This window comes from Podarcis filfolensis, assembly GCF_964270895.1.
Source record: "Podarcis filfolensis genome assembly, chromosome: 2".
In the NCBI taxonomy this organism is placed as follows: domain Eukaryota; kingdom Metazoa; phylum Chordata; class Lepidosauria; order Squamata; family Lacertidae; genus Podarcis; species Podarcis filfolensis.
In genome coordinates this window covers 111,659,060-111,674,263 of record NC_139605.1, presented here as the reverse complement: position 1 = coordinate 111,674,263, position 15,204 = coordinate 111,659,060, and the positions used below count along the sequence as shown (strand labels likewise).

General features: G+C 44.7%; 1 protein-coding gene across 10 annotated transcripts in view; it reads left to right on the top strand.

Moving 5' to 3' along the window:
• The window catches only part of BAZ2A (bromodomain adjacent to zinc finger domain 2A), a 66,337-nt gene extending 55,294 nt beyond the window's left edge, over positions 1–11,043 (top strand). For 7 of the 10 annotated variants that reach the window (XM_083599160.1, XM_083599165.1, XM_083599156.1 and 4 more), the window contains 6 exons: positions 1,803–2,086; positions 2,976–3,108; positions 3,479–3,625; positions 3,946–4,184; positions 4,779–4,922; positions 6,846–11,043. In XM_083599160.1, the coding sequence (XP_083455286.1) occupies positions 1,803–2,086; positions 2,976–3,108; positions 3,479–3,625; positions 3,946–4,184; positions 4,779–4,922; positions 6,846–7,014 (1,116 nt within the window). In that variant the 3' untranslated portion in view covers positions 7,015–11,043. The remainder of the gene's footprint in view (positions 1–1,802; positions 2,087–2,975; positions 3,109–3,478; positions 3,626–3,945; positions 4,185–4,778; positions 4,923–6,845) is intronic. The other 3 variants (XM_083599163.1, XM_083599158.1, XM_083599157.1) reach the window with 1 other exon arrangement.
• Positions 11,044–15,204: the final 4,161 nt, after the last annotated feature.

Genomic DNA, 15,204 nt, shown 5'->3' with positions numbered 1-15,204 from the left:
TTTGCAGCTACACTGCCCTGCAGAAAGCTAATCAATTTGTTTTTTTTGTTTTTTTTATTTTTTGTTTTTAATAAAATTTTTATTGGTTTTTTAACACATAATAATAGACAATACAAAACAATACAAAAACAAACAAACATATAAACATGTATAATTTCTTCACATTTTTTCTTAAACCTTCTTTCATCGACTTCCTCATACCTCCCCTTTCTGCATCCCTGTTTTAAAGTTTTCCAGCAAGCCCCAATGTCAACTTATAACACTTTTTTCCCTTTGAATCCTTTTTCTCATATCCAATTATTTGTCCCCGCAATTCTGTTTTACCTGACCCAAAACATTTTAGCATTCATTAATTTTGCAACAGTTCTTGAGATAGACTTTAAATTTCTTCCAATCTTCTTCCACCGTCTCTCTCCCTTGGTCACGGATTCTGCCGGTCATCTCCGCCAGTCCCATGTAGTCAATCACCTTGGTCTGCCATTCTTCCAGTGTGGGTAGTTCTTGTGTCTTCCAGTACTTTGCTAGAAGTACTCTTGCTGCTGTTGTAGCATACATAAAAAACGTCCTATCTTTCCTTGATACCAATTGGCCCACCATGCCCAGGAGAAAGGCTTCTGGTTTCTTCACAAATGTGCATTTAAGCACCTTCTTCATTTCATTATAAATCATTTCCCAGAAGACCTTAATCCTTGGGCACGTCCACCAAAGGTGGTAAAAGGTGCCTTCAGTTTCCTTACATTTCCAACATTTATTATTGGGCGTATGATAAATTTTTGCAAGCTTGACTGGGGTCATGTACCACCTATATATCATTTTCATAATGTTCTCTCTTAAGGCATTTACAGACATTTTAGATCTGGAAGGGTTCAATAATAGATTCGGCTGGCATGCGTATATATGGTATGACAAGGTTAAAGTCCATCAAGGTTTTAAAAACCACATTGTTAGGAAAGCACTATATAATGTGTGGACCCGGTATAAAGATTTGTTAGAAAACAAAACCCCTAGGTGGTTGTCACCAATGGAAGCCAAGGAAGTGAAAAAACTTAACATGGAATCTAAATGGCCAAAATATTGGGAAATTATAGAACATGAGGAGGGAAAAGTGAAATTGCAGAGTTATGAGAAATTGAAGTCAAAAGTAAGAGATTGGCTACATTACTATCAGATAAATGAAGTTTTTAAACAGGACAGGAAAATTGGCTTCCAGGTGGAGAGGTCAAAATTAGAAACAGAGCTTTTGGAACCCAGTACTAAAAATTTGTCAAGAATGTATAACTTGCTGTTGAAATGGAATACACAGGATGAGACGGTTAAATCAGCTATGATTAAATGGGCACAAGATATCGGTCATGACATTATGTTTGCTGACTGGGAACAGTTATGGACCACCGGTATAAAGTTCACGGCATGTAATGCCTTAAGAAAGCTAATCAATTTGAGAGCAAAGACTTCTCTTTTTTTGTTGTGGCACCTTTAGAGGTCCATGTACATTGGCAGCACCATATGATGATTCAAGCTTCTTCGTTTTGATGGGCTATCTTAAGACTGTGAGTGTTCTGGTACATGGGGGCTCCTTTGCACATCTGTGCCAGAGGCACCATCATTATTTGGTGCAAATATTTTTCATTGGCAACAGGAGTAGCACAACCTTGAAAACTGTGTACCTGCAGGAACTGGTTTCGGTTGGTACATGGAAAGAAGATTCACAAATGCATCTGGGGTTCCCAGAGTGTGTCACAACCCCCTCTTCTTCCTGCCATGCCCTGATCTCACGTTTTTGCTTTCCACCTCCCCCCCAGGGCTGGACAAGTCCAGAACCTGATTCTGTTCGGAACGACTTGCAGTACTGTGAGCATCAGCTGGAGCTTCTGGAAGACATCACCATAAAAAACCGGCGTGAAGGACCAGCTATGAAGCGTGAAACCACCAACCCTTTAGACCTAGCTGTGCTTCGCCTGACAGAGCTAGAGCAAAACTTGGAGCGGAGATACCTCAGAGAGCCCCTCTGGCCTCCTCACGAGGTGGTGGTAGAAAAAGCTTTGCTGAGTAACCCCAGTAACCTTGAGCTGGGTACCACAGAAATGTAGGTGTATTCTTTTACTGTTGACTGAATTGCCAGGGCCTTACTCCTAACTCTGAGAATCAGAGTCGTCTCACTATTTATAAAAAGCATTTTTTATACCTTTCCTTTTAACCCAGGGACTCCTAAATCAGTTTACATTAAAGTAAAATAGTAAAAACCCACAGGAACTAACATTTAAAAAACCTCTTGTGGAAATGGGAGAATATGGACTTTGTTGGGGCAGGAGTCTTGATAAATTACAGGTCTGATTGCATTGAGAAGATACTAAGATGAAAGGAAAAAAGCTCCTGCTGTTGGTTGTTTTGACGTGAGGCTTTTTAGGCAATAGAAAGTGGTAAATGTGTGCATTGCAGCAAAAGTGAGAAATCTGGTGAATGTTGACATTTACCAGTAAGTCTTACGGTTTTACAAGGCCCAGCAAGAAATGTCAGAAATCTTATTGGCAAGAATCTGTTTCTTTCAGGCCTGAGGTATGATAAATATCCTTTTTGCTGTATATGATGGAAATGAGAATGATTTGAACTTAAGGCTACTGTTAGATTTCCTTTTGGGCCTACTTAAGTCTTTGAAACTTAACAATAAATGTCAAAGTTCACCAGATTTCTAATGTTTACCTAGCATGCTTATGAGCTAGGCGATGATGGACGTTAATGAGAACGAAATGTAACAGGGATGTAGGTGGTTTAGAGCAGTAAGACTCTGAGCCAGAAGTTATAGATTCCCCTGACAATTCCATCCTGGAGCTTCAGATGATGCGCCAAAGGCCTGCCATCTCTCACAGTATGTTTCCATTTGGAATGGCCCCAAAAGACTCCAAGTGAAGAATTTCCTTTGCTGGGCAGGGTTGACTTCCCCCATCGTAATGGATTGCTATTTTTTTCTTCTGCAGTTCATACGAGATCACACCGCGGATGCGAACGTGGCGCCAGACCTTGGAGAGATGCCATAGTGCAGCCCAAGTTTCTCTGTGCATCTACCAGCTGGAGCGTTCTGTTGCCTGGGAGAAGTCGGTTGTCAGAGCGGTGAGGAAGGAGCACTGGGTTGGGGGTAGGAAATAGAAGGAAGCGTAAATGAAGAAATCAAAGTGAACATAGGTAACTGGTGAAATCCCTGGTGCAGAGAAGAGAGTTGATCCTCCTTGTGTGGCCTTTAGAGGCACATGTGTGCTGAAGCCTGTACTAGGAGGAGATGAAGCAGCTGTGGGATCTGCAGAAAGATCTCTCTGTTCCAAAGGGGTTGGCTAGAGCAGAGCCGTGGCTTGGATGAATCTAGCTGGGAAGGAGCTCAATTTGGGGACAAGGGAAAAGGGAGAGCTCTCGGAGCTCAACTTTGGCCTTGGACCTCTGAATGTGGTGCTGGTCCTCACCCCTCCTTGTTCTCCCTGCCCTTCAGACTTGCCTAGTGTGCCGGAAAGGGGATGATGATGAGAACCTGCTGCTATGCGATAGCTGCGATCGTGGCTGCCACCTCTACTGCCACCGGCCCAAGATGACCGAGGTGCCGGCCGGTGACTGGTTCTGCTCCCTCTGCATCGCTCAGGTGCTGGCTCCATGTGGGCTAGAATCTGTCCCATCCCAAACTCTTTGATATTTCCTCCTTGATTGGCAGGGCTTCCTTTGCTCCACAATTTGTACTGAGATGCATTCCAAGGGAGGGAGTGTTGAATGTTGGAGTGTGTGGGGAGTGTGCAACAGTGTGGGACCGTGCAGTATCCCTAGCAGATAGCTCTAGGCTTTTTGTGCTGCCTTTGGGAAACCCTTCCCTGAAGCGGGATTCCTAAATTCACCAGTTTATGGTTCTTTACTTCCTCTCTCTCTCACACACATCCCTGTCGCCCCTCCAATTTCTCTATGGTACAGATGCAAAGAGAATACCAGGATGACTATGGCTCTCCACGACGCGGCAAGAAAAGAAAAAGTGGAAGTTCCGGGGCTTTTTTTGGAAAGGAGGAGCTCCGGCCCCGATCTCGGTCAGCAGCAAACCAGCAGCGCAGTAACCTGGCCAACGTACCGCCCCGATACTCGGGTGAAGGCCTGTCTCCTTCCAAGCGAAGAAGAGTGTCTACACGAGGCCAGAGTGCCGACCTCACCTTCTGCGAGTAGGTGTCACCTCGGAGTTGGTGTCCAGGGGAGATTGGGTGTGGAGCAGAATATGCCATAGGGATAAGCTTTCAGTTAGGTTTGAATGGAGAGGAGAAAGGACTATTTGCTCTAAGACTTGCTGTGGCCCAGAGATTCAGAAGCAGAGTGGCACCTGGAGCATCTGAGGGCTGTGGAAGGCTTGTAAATCCCATTTGCTTTCCCTGGGCTTTTTGCATCTGCCGCCTAGAGAGACATCCACAGTGGACGTGGGGTGAAGCAGCCCCACTCTGTGAGGGACTTACATTGGGCTTCTGCAGCAGCTGTTTCCTCTCAGATGTGCTGTGGCCCAGAGATTCAGAAGCAGAGAGGCAGCTGACCGGAAAACTTGTGTATACCTTTGCCCACCAGAGCAACCCTTGCCTATTTAGTTGAATTAGTAAGAACCTCTTCAGTTAGTAGGTGGTACATGAATGATCCAGATAAATAATTTGGTTAGAGTGTCAGTAAATCCACTCTAGGGCTCCTCCTGCTCCTTGGAAGGCCTTCTCAGCTTGACCAATAAGCTCTCCAGTTTCTTTAGCCCTGACTCTATGTTGGCCCCTTTTTGTCAGGATCATCCTGATGGAGATGGAATCACATGAAGCTGCCTGGCCTTTCTTGGAACCTGTTAACCCCCGGCTAGTGCCTGGCTATCGGAAAATCATCAAAAACCCTATGGACTTTGCCACCATGAGGGCACGGCTGCTGCGCGGCGGGTGAGTCCAGGGAGGGAGCTTGCTGGTGGCGGGGCCAGCTCAAGGCATTTGCAAATCCAAATGGCGCTCACACAACCCCTTTCTAATTGTGGGGGTTGGTCCTGGTTGGAGGGTTTTGTGTGCTACAAATGGGGTAGTTTTGTGCAGGTGGAGCTAGCATACGCCTCATGGTGGTCCCATGCAGTATACCTCAGCCCTTGGGCCTGGCTTCTTTTGCAGAGTTACTAAACTTGAGGTTTCCAGAGGGCTTACTGAGGGAAAGGTGATGCTGCGCAGGGAAAGGAGTGTGTGACGAGGCCTGCCTTGGGGAGGCCAAGCGTTGTGACGTAGGAATGGCAGAGAGGTAGTGATCACAAAGCTGGTGTCCTTTGCAGTCATGCAAAATTTGAGTTAAAACTTTTTAGAAAAAAGGCGCAGTGTTTTATCCACCACCTGGGCATGATATTGGAAGAGATTTTTAAAAAAAAATAAAATCTTGAGGGGTGGTAGCTGTATCAGTCTGCTTCAGAAAAACCATCCAAGAGTGTTGTAGCATCTTGAAAACTAACCCCTTTATTAATGCATGAGATTTTGTGGACCAGAGTCTAGATGTATGGAGCATTGCCCCACGTTGGCAGGAATAGACAGTGGTACCTTGGGTTACAGACGCTTCAGGTTACAGACTCCGCTAACCCAGAAATAGTACCTTGGTTTAAGAACTTTGCTTCAGGATGAGAACAGAAATTGCACGGCAGCAGCACGGCAGCAGCGGGAGGCCCCATTAGCTAAAGTGGTACCTCAGGTTAAGAACAGTTTCAGGTTAAGAACGGACCTCCAGAACGAATTAAGTTCTTAACCCGAGGTACCACTGTATATGCAAGATCGGACTATATTTAAGTTTCATCAGAATTGTCACAGTCTGTACTTTTAGAAATTTATTTCCCTCTGATTTCACGGCTTTATTTCCCCCTCTTCCACACCCATGTGTATATACTTGCCAACTTGGAAAGCACCTACATCTGATGAGCTGGACTCTTGCTCATGAAAGCTTACACCACAAATAAATTTGTGTTAGTTCTTAAGATGCCACAAGATCTTTCCTTTCTATTTCTTACAGTGTAAATTAAGGTCTCAGACTTGAGAAACCTTCCTGTAAATTAGCCTGCCGCTAGCTGCTCAAGCTCAGCAGCCTCCTCCCTTTCCTAATGACACCTGCAAATGGTGGTAGCCCAAGCAAGGGAAAGACTGGTGGAATTGTGCCAAGTGTATACATGCCATACTGCCGTCCTGTAGGGAGTCATTCCTACAGCTGACAGGTCCCAAATCCAAATTACGCTGTAGCTTACTGCTGTTGAAAAAGAAGCTGGTGCAATGTAGTGTTGGACTGGAGCCTGGGAGACCAGGTGTCAAATCATAGAATTGTACAGTTGGAAAGGACCCTTGAGGATCATCTAGTCCAACCCCCTGCAATGCATGCAGGAGTATGCAGCTGTCCCATACAAAGATTGAACCTGCAACCTCGGCGTTACCTATGCTCTAACCAACTGAAGTATTGAGTGCTGATTCAAAAAGCACGATCCTCACTAAGTTACGAAGCTCACTAGGTGACTTAGGACTAGACCCTACCTCACAGGTTTGTTGTGGAGGTAGAACAGGGAAAAGGTGCACTACTTGGAGGAAAGGTGTGGTTTAAATGTAATAACATGATAATAATCTGCCCCTGCATTCTAGCCATAGGGAAGAAATGAAGGAAGGGGAGGGGAGAGCTTGAGAGGAGGTTGATTCACAGTAACTAAGAGCTGGCTAAAGCAGTGTGCATTGAGACTGCCCTCACCACCGAGGGATAGGATTGTGGTGTTGCAGGGCGCCTGCAGTTTCTGTCTGAGTGCTGGACTTCTTAGCTGCTTCCAGGAAGCTGACTGCTGCTCTCTTTGTCCTCCGCAGGTACACAAGTTGTGAGGAGTTTGCTGCTGATGCTGCCCTGGTGTTCGACAACTGCCGGACCTTTAATGAGGATGAGTCCGAGGTGGGCAAGGCAGGGCTGACCATGCGCCAGTTTTTTGAGAGCCGGTGGGAGGAGTTTTATCAGGGAAAACAGGAGACAAACCCATGAAGCCGGCAGAATGGGGAGAGATGAGAGGAGCCAAAGCCGAAGCCCTCCCATTTCAAAACCCTGTGCTGCACACTGTCTCTTCTGGAGCTCCATCTTGCTACCTGCTGATTAATGTTTCCCCCTCTCACAATGATTGGACTTGGATTGGCATTTAACGATGGGGCGGCTTCACTCACCGCCTGGATCCTCAGAAGCCCCCCTGCCCCCCTCACTTCTTCGCTCTAAACAACACAAACTCTCTGAACTGTGTAAGCCAAAAAAAAAAAAGTTTCCTTTTTTTCAAATGGAGAAACAACCACCCACAACCCCAGCTTAGCTGGGGCTATTTAATAATAGCAATAGTTCTTAGTGAATGTGTAAGAACACTTTTTTCTGTGCAGTGTCAGTACCATGCATTAATGGCCAGTAACGTGAACGTTAAGTTTTTCTCCTTTTTAGAGTCGCGTTGAAAATGTATAAAGCAGATCACTCCTGCCTCTGGGAATGACAACCTTGATGACACTGAAACATGCTGCTTCTACTCCCCACCCCACCCTTTTGCCCTCTCCAACTCTGTCTCAACCGGCCTCTTCTCCCCACCACTGCTGAACAACCACTGTAGCCGTGGACGGTTCCTTCCCCCAGTTTCCAATGATCTTTCTGAAACCAAGCGTATATGGCTTAGAGCTGGTGTTCATCTGTAGTAGTTGGGATGTCCAGGTACTTCTGCCCATGTGAATGCAAGATGTACTCCCTTCTCAAGGGTATCACCCCTGTGAGCCACATTCTCTTGGTTCAACTAAGATGGGCTGCTTCCAGAGGGGTGGTCATAGCCTGAGCTCTTCGTATGAAATTGGGATCTTGCATTCCTATATTTGGTTAATCTACATCACACACCCCCTGCTCAATATTGGTTTATTCCAGATTTAGTTTCTAAGGGAGTTGAACAAAATGGGAATAATCCAGAACGAGTGTGTACCAAGAAGACAGTATCAACCAGATAATCCCCCCTCATGCAAACCACAGTTTAGCTGGATGAACCTTCCTGCTAGCCTCTTCCCCACCCCTGATTCCACAGGGAACACTTCAGCAGGGGCAGCTCATGAGTCCATTGCAGTGCCCAAGTCTCAGCTGCAAGAATACAGCTCTTTCCCCCCTCTTAGTTGTGGGTAACATTGCTGGATTGTATCACTAGGCTTCAAGGGACCAAAGTAAAGGAGCTTGCAGGAGTGGGGTTGATGTAACCTGCGTTTTGGGAGGAAGGATTTTCTGATGCCCCCTTCCAGCTCTTCAGAAGATCATGTCATGGGATTCTGGCCTTATTGAGTGTTGTCCCCACCCTGTCCCCTGTCCCCCAGCTCTGCCCCAGCGTTATTCCTCAGGGATGGCTACTGTCTACAAAGTTTGATCTGCAATCTATCTGTACGTTTGGTAGGATTGTTGTTTCCTGCCTTGGAACACCATTCCCAATCTATCGTAGGTATTTCCTCCTTGAGACAAGATGTGGGATTAAGCCCATTAGAAGGGAGGGAAAACTGTCACCATTTCATCTTCCTCCATGTTAGGTTCCTGTCTCCTGACCATATTTTTAACCTGTGGGGTCTAAATCGTGCTGCCTCCTTTGGTTACCTTGACTAGAAGGGCAGCTTTGGACATTACATGCAAGTGAAAGGACAGAGCTCCTGCTTCCACCAATTATGGCCTTTGCAGAATGTCCACAGCTGCCCTCAGTCTAAAGATCTGGAATTCATAAGTATTTCCTTTCAGCTTTTGTCTACATTTTCTATATAGTATTTTACCTTAGATCGCCACTCATACATACCCCATGTGAACATTCTTAACATTTTAGCCTTTTTTCTAAACCCTTTTCCAACTGGATTCTGATGGTTTTCAGAGGAGAAATAATCGCGGTTCCATTCATTGTTATTTTTGCCACGTGGGCAAGAGTAGCCTGTTTCAATGAACTATCATTAACTCCAGTGCCAGAACCACCAAAACCAGAATTTGTTTTGAAGCTGCCTGAGCAGGTATAGAGCGGTCTGTAGAGGGTCCCACCCCCAGGCCCTATTCCATTGAAGCAATGGACTGCTCCAGCTTTGGGGAATGATTTAACAACCCGCGCAGTCCACCGAGAACAGCTCTTGCACAAGCTTCCATGGAGATGAATGTGCAGGTGTTGGATTCTTTGCGATCCCACCTATATTAAAGCATGAGAAGGAGCCTGATGCGAATAAGCAGTTGTGATACTTTCTGTATTTGGGTTTCTGGTGCTAAGCGCTTGGCAGATTCAAATATTTGTGGCTGAAGCCAGGTGATCCTTCCCGCTCGCACTTGGTGCAAGAGGGAATGTGGTTTTAACAAAGTCTTTAAAAATACATGTTTTAAGTCTCTAGCCTTTTTAAAAAGAAAAATAACCCAAACAGTCCACAAGGCAGTTGTTAACAAGCATAATTGGTCATCTCGTTTCTTGCAATTCAGCAACTCTCCATCAGTCACCCCCCTCATGGTGCACGGATGCCTACTAGCAATCTGTATTCGAAGTAATAACCTGGTCCCAAAGCACCAGCCTCACACTGTTGCTGAGCAATGGTTTCTAAGGAGACTGCTGTCTGGGAAACAGATTCACCCGGCCCGTATTGTATTCAGGAGTCATAGGCTTACATCCTAGTCCACCCCAGCTGCCTCTGTCCTGGAACAGGGGCGTTGCTGCCGTTGGTTTTTCTCCAGTCTGTTTCAGGATGCTGGTCCAGTATTCTTGGCCGTGGTGCAGATGCATAGGAGGCATATAGGAGAGATAAAAGAGGAAACGACTTGTTTCTTTCACTTTTCTTCCACCACCCAGGTGGATCGGAGTGGTAGGAAGGCCATCTCCTGTAACCTTAACTCCCTAGCTGCTTTTCATACCCAGCCTAGCTCCTCAAACCATTGTAAATTACGGGTATCACTTAGGGGCAGATAAACGGCTGGCAGGGTCCCATCAGGAGATGGCTTTCCTCCCGCATTTCCACCTGTGCTACAATTGAATGAGGGGTGTGTGTGTGTTTGTGTTTTCCCCCTACCCGCGTCGACCAATCCAGTTGCAAGAGCACTGATGTAAGTAAAATGCAGCCACAGGTGATGTAGCCTGGAGACTGAAACTTCCCTTACTGTGCTTCCTCTACCCCAACCTCACTCCCCACCCCCAGTTGTTTTCAACAAAACGTAGCCTTTTTCTATCAAATAACCTCAAACTTTATTTTATTTTAAATTTTGGGATTTTTGTTTTGTTTTGTTTTTGCTTTTAAAATAAAGAGGTAGATTTGAAGTCTATTTGAAACTGACTTTATATTATGCATAAATATTTATATTTTATCTAAACTTGTGCTGTAACAGCTTCTTTTTGGTGGGTTTTTTTTTTAAAGTAATGTTTTTTCCCCTGATCTGTTGGGATTTTTTTCTCAGCTATGAGAAAGCTCTAGAGAGTTTGGAAGTGTTAATTGTTGGGCTTTTGTTTTGTTTTGTTAAGGAAATGTTAAAATTTTTAGATTCAAACCCTCACACCTTAAAAGAATGAATCCAGGTTTGTCCTAATCTTGATCTTCATTAGGGGAGTCAGTGTATAAAATACCTTGTTGTTTTTTGAAAGTTACATGCATTCCCCCCCCCCCAACTGGATTTTGAGAATTGCAACTAGAATAATTGGCCTTATCATCCAACTACTGGCTTTTTCTTCCCCCTTCATCTTGATTTGATATCAGAAAGGAACCAACCAACCAACATCCTGTGAGATGCTCTGAACAGCAGGAAGAGGGGCATCACACTTTTTATATGAATAACCAAATGTGTTTGTTTTAGTGAATTTTTGATAATGTACAGTTTTTTGTGAATTTAAATTGATTTCTTTCTATATTTTTAGGACCAACCTCATTTTTAATAAGGTTTAAAAGGAAGAAAAAAAAATCTAGAATTCCTGTTTGTTTCCTTGTGATGTTTCCACAAGTACAGATGTTAGAGTGCTTGTCAAGTTTCAAAGAATAAACAAAAAAACAACCCACGTTTGATAGAGAAGAATGTGCTTGAGAATGTTGTCTTTTTCTCGGGGCGGGAGGGGAGGGGAGTTGCTCTGCTACAAGCTGAACATTAACCACTCTAGACATGGACTTGTTCCCCCTCCTGCTTTTTGGCAACCTACCTCAGTATCCTGTTAAGATGTGGACCTCTGCAATGGGTGCCAGAAAGCTTGAAGATGCATCATTGTTTTTTTAAAAAACAACAACACACACTTTTAATGTTGAAGTAGAGACTGGGCAGGTGCATCTGTAGTCTGTGATTTCATTGTGATACAGCAGAATTTAGGCAGCATGGCGAGTGGAGGTTCCTGGTGGACCAGTTCCTTCCAAATTGCATGATCCGTACAGGTGAGGTCACTGAATGTTTCATGGCATTGGTATCCCTGGTCTACAAGTTGGGTGTTGTTTATACAGGCCAGCTGTGTTTTGTGCGCCTGGGTAGCTCAGTTTGTTAGAGCATGATGCTGACAATGCCAAGGTTGAAGGTTTGATCCCCATATGGGACAGCTGCATATTCCTGCATGCACTGCAGGGGGTTGGACTGGATGATTAGCAGGGTCCCTTCCAACTCTAGAATTCTGTGATCTGTGATCTCTAAAGAGGATGCCATCTCCACCTTGAGTGTAAAAGGTAAAGTGACCCTGTACGTATAGCTTAAATTAGAGCTGTGTAGATCCTACATGGAGGAAGGCCCAGTCTCTACAACTGGAATCCAGCCCAGCATTATCTACTTTTAATTTGTCATCTGAGGTGGAAAAACCCAAAAGATCAGCCAGGCTTCTCCAGCCGTGGTGGAGAGAAATGTTTCCATCATGATAGCAGGCAACATTTCATGGAGGCTTTTGAAATTTGGTGCTTTAGGGCAGTGGCATTTTGATGAAGCTTGGATGCAGTGAACTATTATCCCAGCAACATCTTGCAGAGATATTGTAGTTTTCAGAAATCTTAAATTCTGTGGGTTTGAATGGCACCCAAAGTCCGATTGCCTGAGCCTCTCTTTACCTCCATGGTAAGGCAGTTGCTACTCCCATTAGTGTATATAGAAAATGGTAAAATAAACATACAGAAAAAGTTCAGTAACCACCACAGTATGGAAAGACAATTGCAATTTTGTTTGTAGCTTGCAGAAAGATCGGTTATTCATTAGAGCTAAGTGGAAGTTGTGTAAGAGACCAACTGCAAGGGAGATCTTGCAAATGCAAGACCTGGTATGCACCTCCCACTTTAAAATAACACCTGAGTTCTCAAGTAGCTCCACCCCCTTTTTTTTTTGGCAATCTTAAGAAGCTGAGATGAAGACCTTTAACAGTTGGCTGGGCTACAGAATATTGTGCTGGATGCAGACATCAGCTTCTAGGTAAACCAAAACTTCACACACAACCATTTCTTAGAATGTGGATTAGTCCTCAGTTACAAGTGGGGGGGGGGACAGCCTTCGCAGCAAGCATACATTTCAAGGGGCGGGACAGCCTTTTTACTGTTCTTTACCATGAACCTCTTGTGCATAATAGATTGTGTTGAAACTCTTGACTTTCCAATGCTTCAGGGAATCTTGCTATCTACATTGCCAAGGTGTTCTAGAGCAGATTGCAAGTTCACAGGAGACCTGGCCTTCCAATATGCCCCACACATTTCAGAGTATATCTAGAATACATCCGATGATTGCAAATAGCCGCTCCCAGGGAAAAGACTGATTGAATTTATTGGGTACTCTTCATTGGTAGCAATCCCGCTACTAGTGAAAGGATCAGTTCAGTAGAGCTGGTGAAGTTGTCTGCCAGCAACACTGGTCCATCATCCTTAACCTTGTCCCCAAGAAATTTCCACAGAACCTCAAGAGTTTCCTGGAGCATAGTTTGAAAATCATCATGACATATTTTGTCTTAAATCGCTTTACTAGGGAGAGAATGACCAGCATCTCCTTGAAACTGCTTAATAATGACGACGAGCTAAAAGTATTTCCAAGAAGCAGTCAAGCCACTTTTTTTTCACCTTTTATTTAAAAACAAAAATTTGTTCAAAATGAGACCAGTCAGAGCTCCACAGAGGGAAAGGTGTACAGGGGTTGAGAGAGAGAAACAGGCCTGGCTGTAGCATGGAAGATACAAAACTATAGAAACTTCTCAATTAAAAAAAACTTGTACAAATAGTCCTAAGTATATAAATAAAACTAGCCGGTAAAATGAACTGAGACTGTGGGTTGCGGGTGGGCCAAGAACTCTCGCTGTGTCTGTGGCAAATGGAAGCACAGAAGAGTTGCCTTTGGAGAGTTCCCGGGAGCTTTGAATGACTTGAGTCAGAAACAGGGCAGAGGCATCGCTCAGAGTGCCAAACACATGTTTACAGGAGACTCATTTACATCCATGGCAAGCATGTGGTGGTGGTGTTTTTAAAGCAACAATTTAGCTGTTATGTTCCAATGTTATGATGACGAACTCAGGTGTTAAAAAACACACTAGCCTGTAGCCTGCTGTAGACATGAACCAGCATGAGATGGGTATTTCTTTAGAGTGGGTGCCTATTGCTATCTGCTTTAAAGGCCATTTGCTACAGGGCAAGGCATCAGTGCAACCATCTGAACCACCAAGGGCGTATTGCTCCAGAGGAAAGTGCCGACAAGCTATGAACTTTGTCCCAAGGTATGGGGTGGACTGGGCCTTGCGTTAGCTCAAAGCAGAGCTGGAATCCCCACCAGAGCTTCCTCCTAGAGACGGGAAGGCAAAGCTGAAGAACACCAAGTGCTCTGCAATCAAGAAAACCCTTTCTTTAAAAAAACAAAATGTTATTCTGGTGCGATCCTAGCGAGTAAATGATTTCGAGGAAACACTTGTTACTGACCCTCACTTTTTTTTGCCACTCAGAATGTTAGTAGCGTAAACTGTTTTAGCTCCTGGACAGACAAAAAGTGAAATTTCTGGAAGACGAAACGTTGACTTTTCTCCTTTTGCCCAACTCACAATTGCCAACAGCTCTAGGGGTACTGCCTCTGACAGAGGAAATACATGGCAAAAACGGAAGCAGGAGGCCACAGCACAACCTTGGGCCCTGCTGGAATAGAATTGGCTTGGAATACTATCTGCTTTATTTGCTAACGTGTTTGGTATTGCCTCCACCCCACTGCCTGCTTTGATGGTGGTGGGTATGTGTGTGTTTTGAGCTGAGGTATTGGTATTTTTCAAGAGCATCGCTTCCTTCTGGATAGAAGAGGCTCCCCAAAGAGCAACAGCTGCTGTTTGACAGCCATTAGCTCCGAAGTGTCTTACTTGGCTGTGCAATCACTTTTGGGCAGCTTAGAGCAGCCATCCTGTATCATAGACAAACACATCCAGCTCCCTATCCAGTGAGCCAGTACTAGAAATTCTAACAGCACAGCAATACCAAAAGTACTCTACCCCCACCAAATTTCCTTGACCTCTGCTCATTTTGATTCTGCAAGCCATGGCCCAAGGCAAAAAGTTCATTCCCTCAAGTATCTTTTGCTAAGGGGATCGTTGCTAGTTCAGTTTGTTGTTTTGCAGTCACCACCTGCATAACCTGGGGCCAGTGGTTTTCCTTTCTCTTACGGAAACCAAATTCCTGCAAACTCAGTATTTAGCTAGAGCCCCAGAGTATGGAGTCTGAAAGCCTGTTCATGGCAGGCTGGTTTAAAGGCAAGATCCCTTGTGCTGTGTCTTTTGACCGTTCAACTGCTCCCAGGGGGTCCAAATAAACCCACTGTTTTGCTTCAGCGAGCCCTTTTGAAAATAAAAAAGGCTGTTTTGAAAACCAACAATGGCTTATGCCATTCCTGGACTTCTAGGTGGAAACTTTGCAGCATTCATCACTTACGAATTCTTGCCATGCTTGGGGGTCTCACACTGAGGTCACAAAACTGCCCTACCTGTGGATCAAAGATTTCTGCTCAAGTTCAAAGAAACGAACTAACGCAGCGTCAACACACTTTACAAAGGAATTTTTTTAAAAAGCAAAATGTGGTACATCTTAACAAAACTCTCCAGTAATTAGCAGCAACACAGGGGTTATTAATCTTTTTTTTTTTTTTTTAAAGACAAACATTTCTCTTCCACCCACCCACAAAGCAGAGGAGCCCAGAGGGTTTTCTAAGGGTGAGGTGGGGGAACTCGCCCCCCCTGGAGAAGGTGCAGTTTGCCGGTTCAGGATG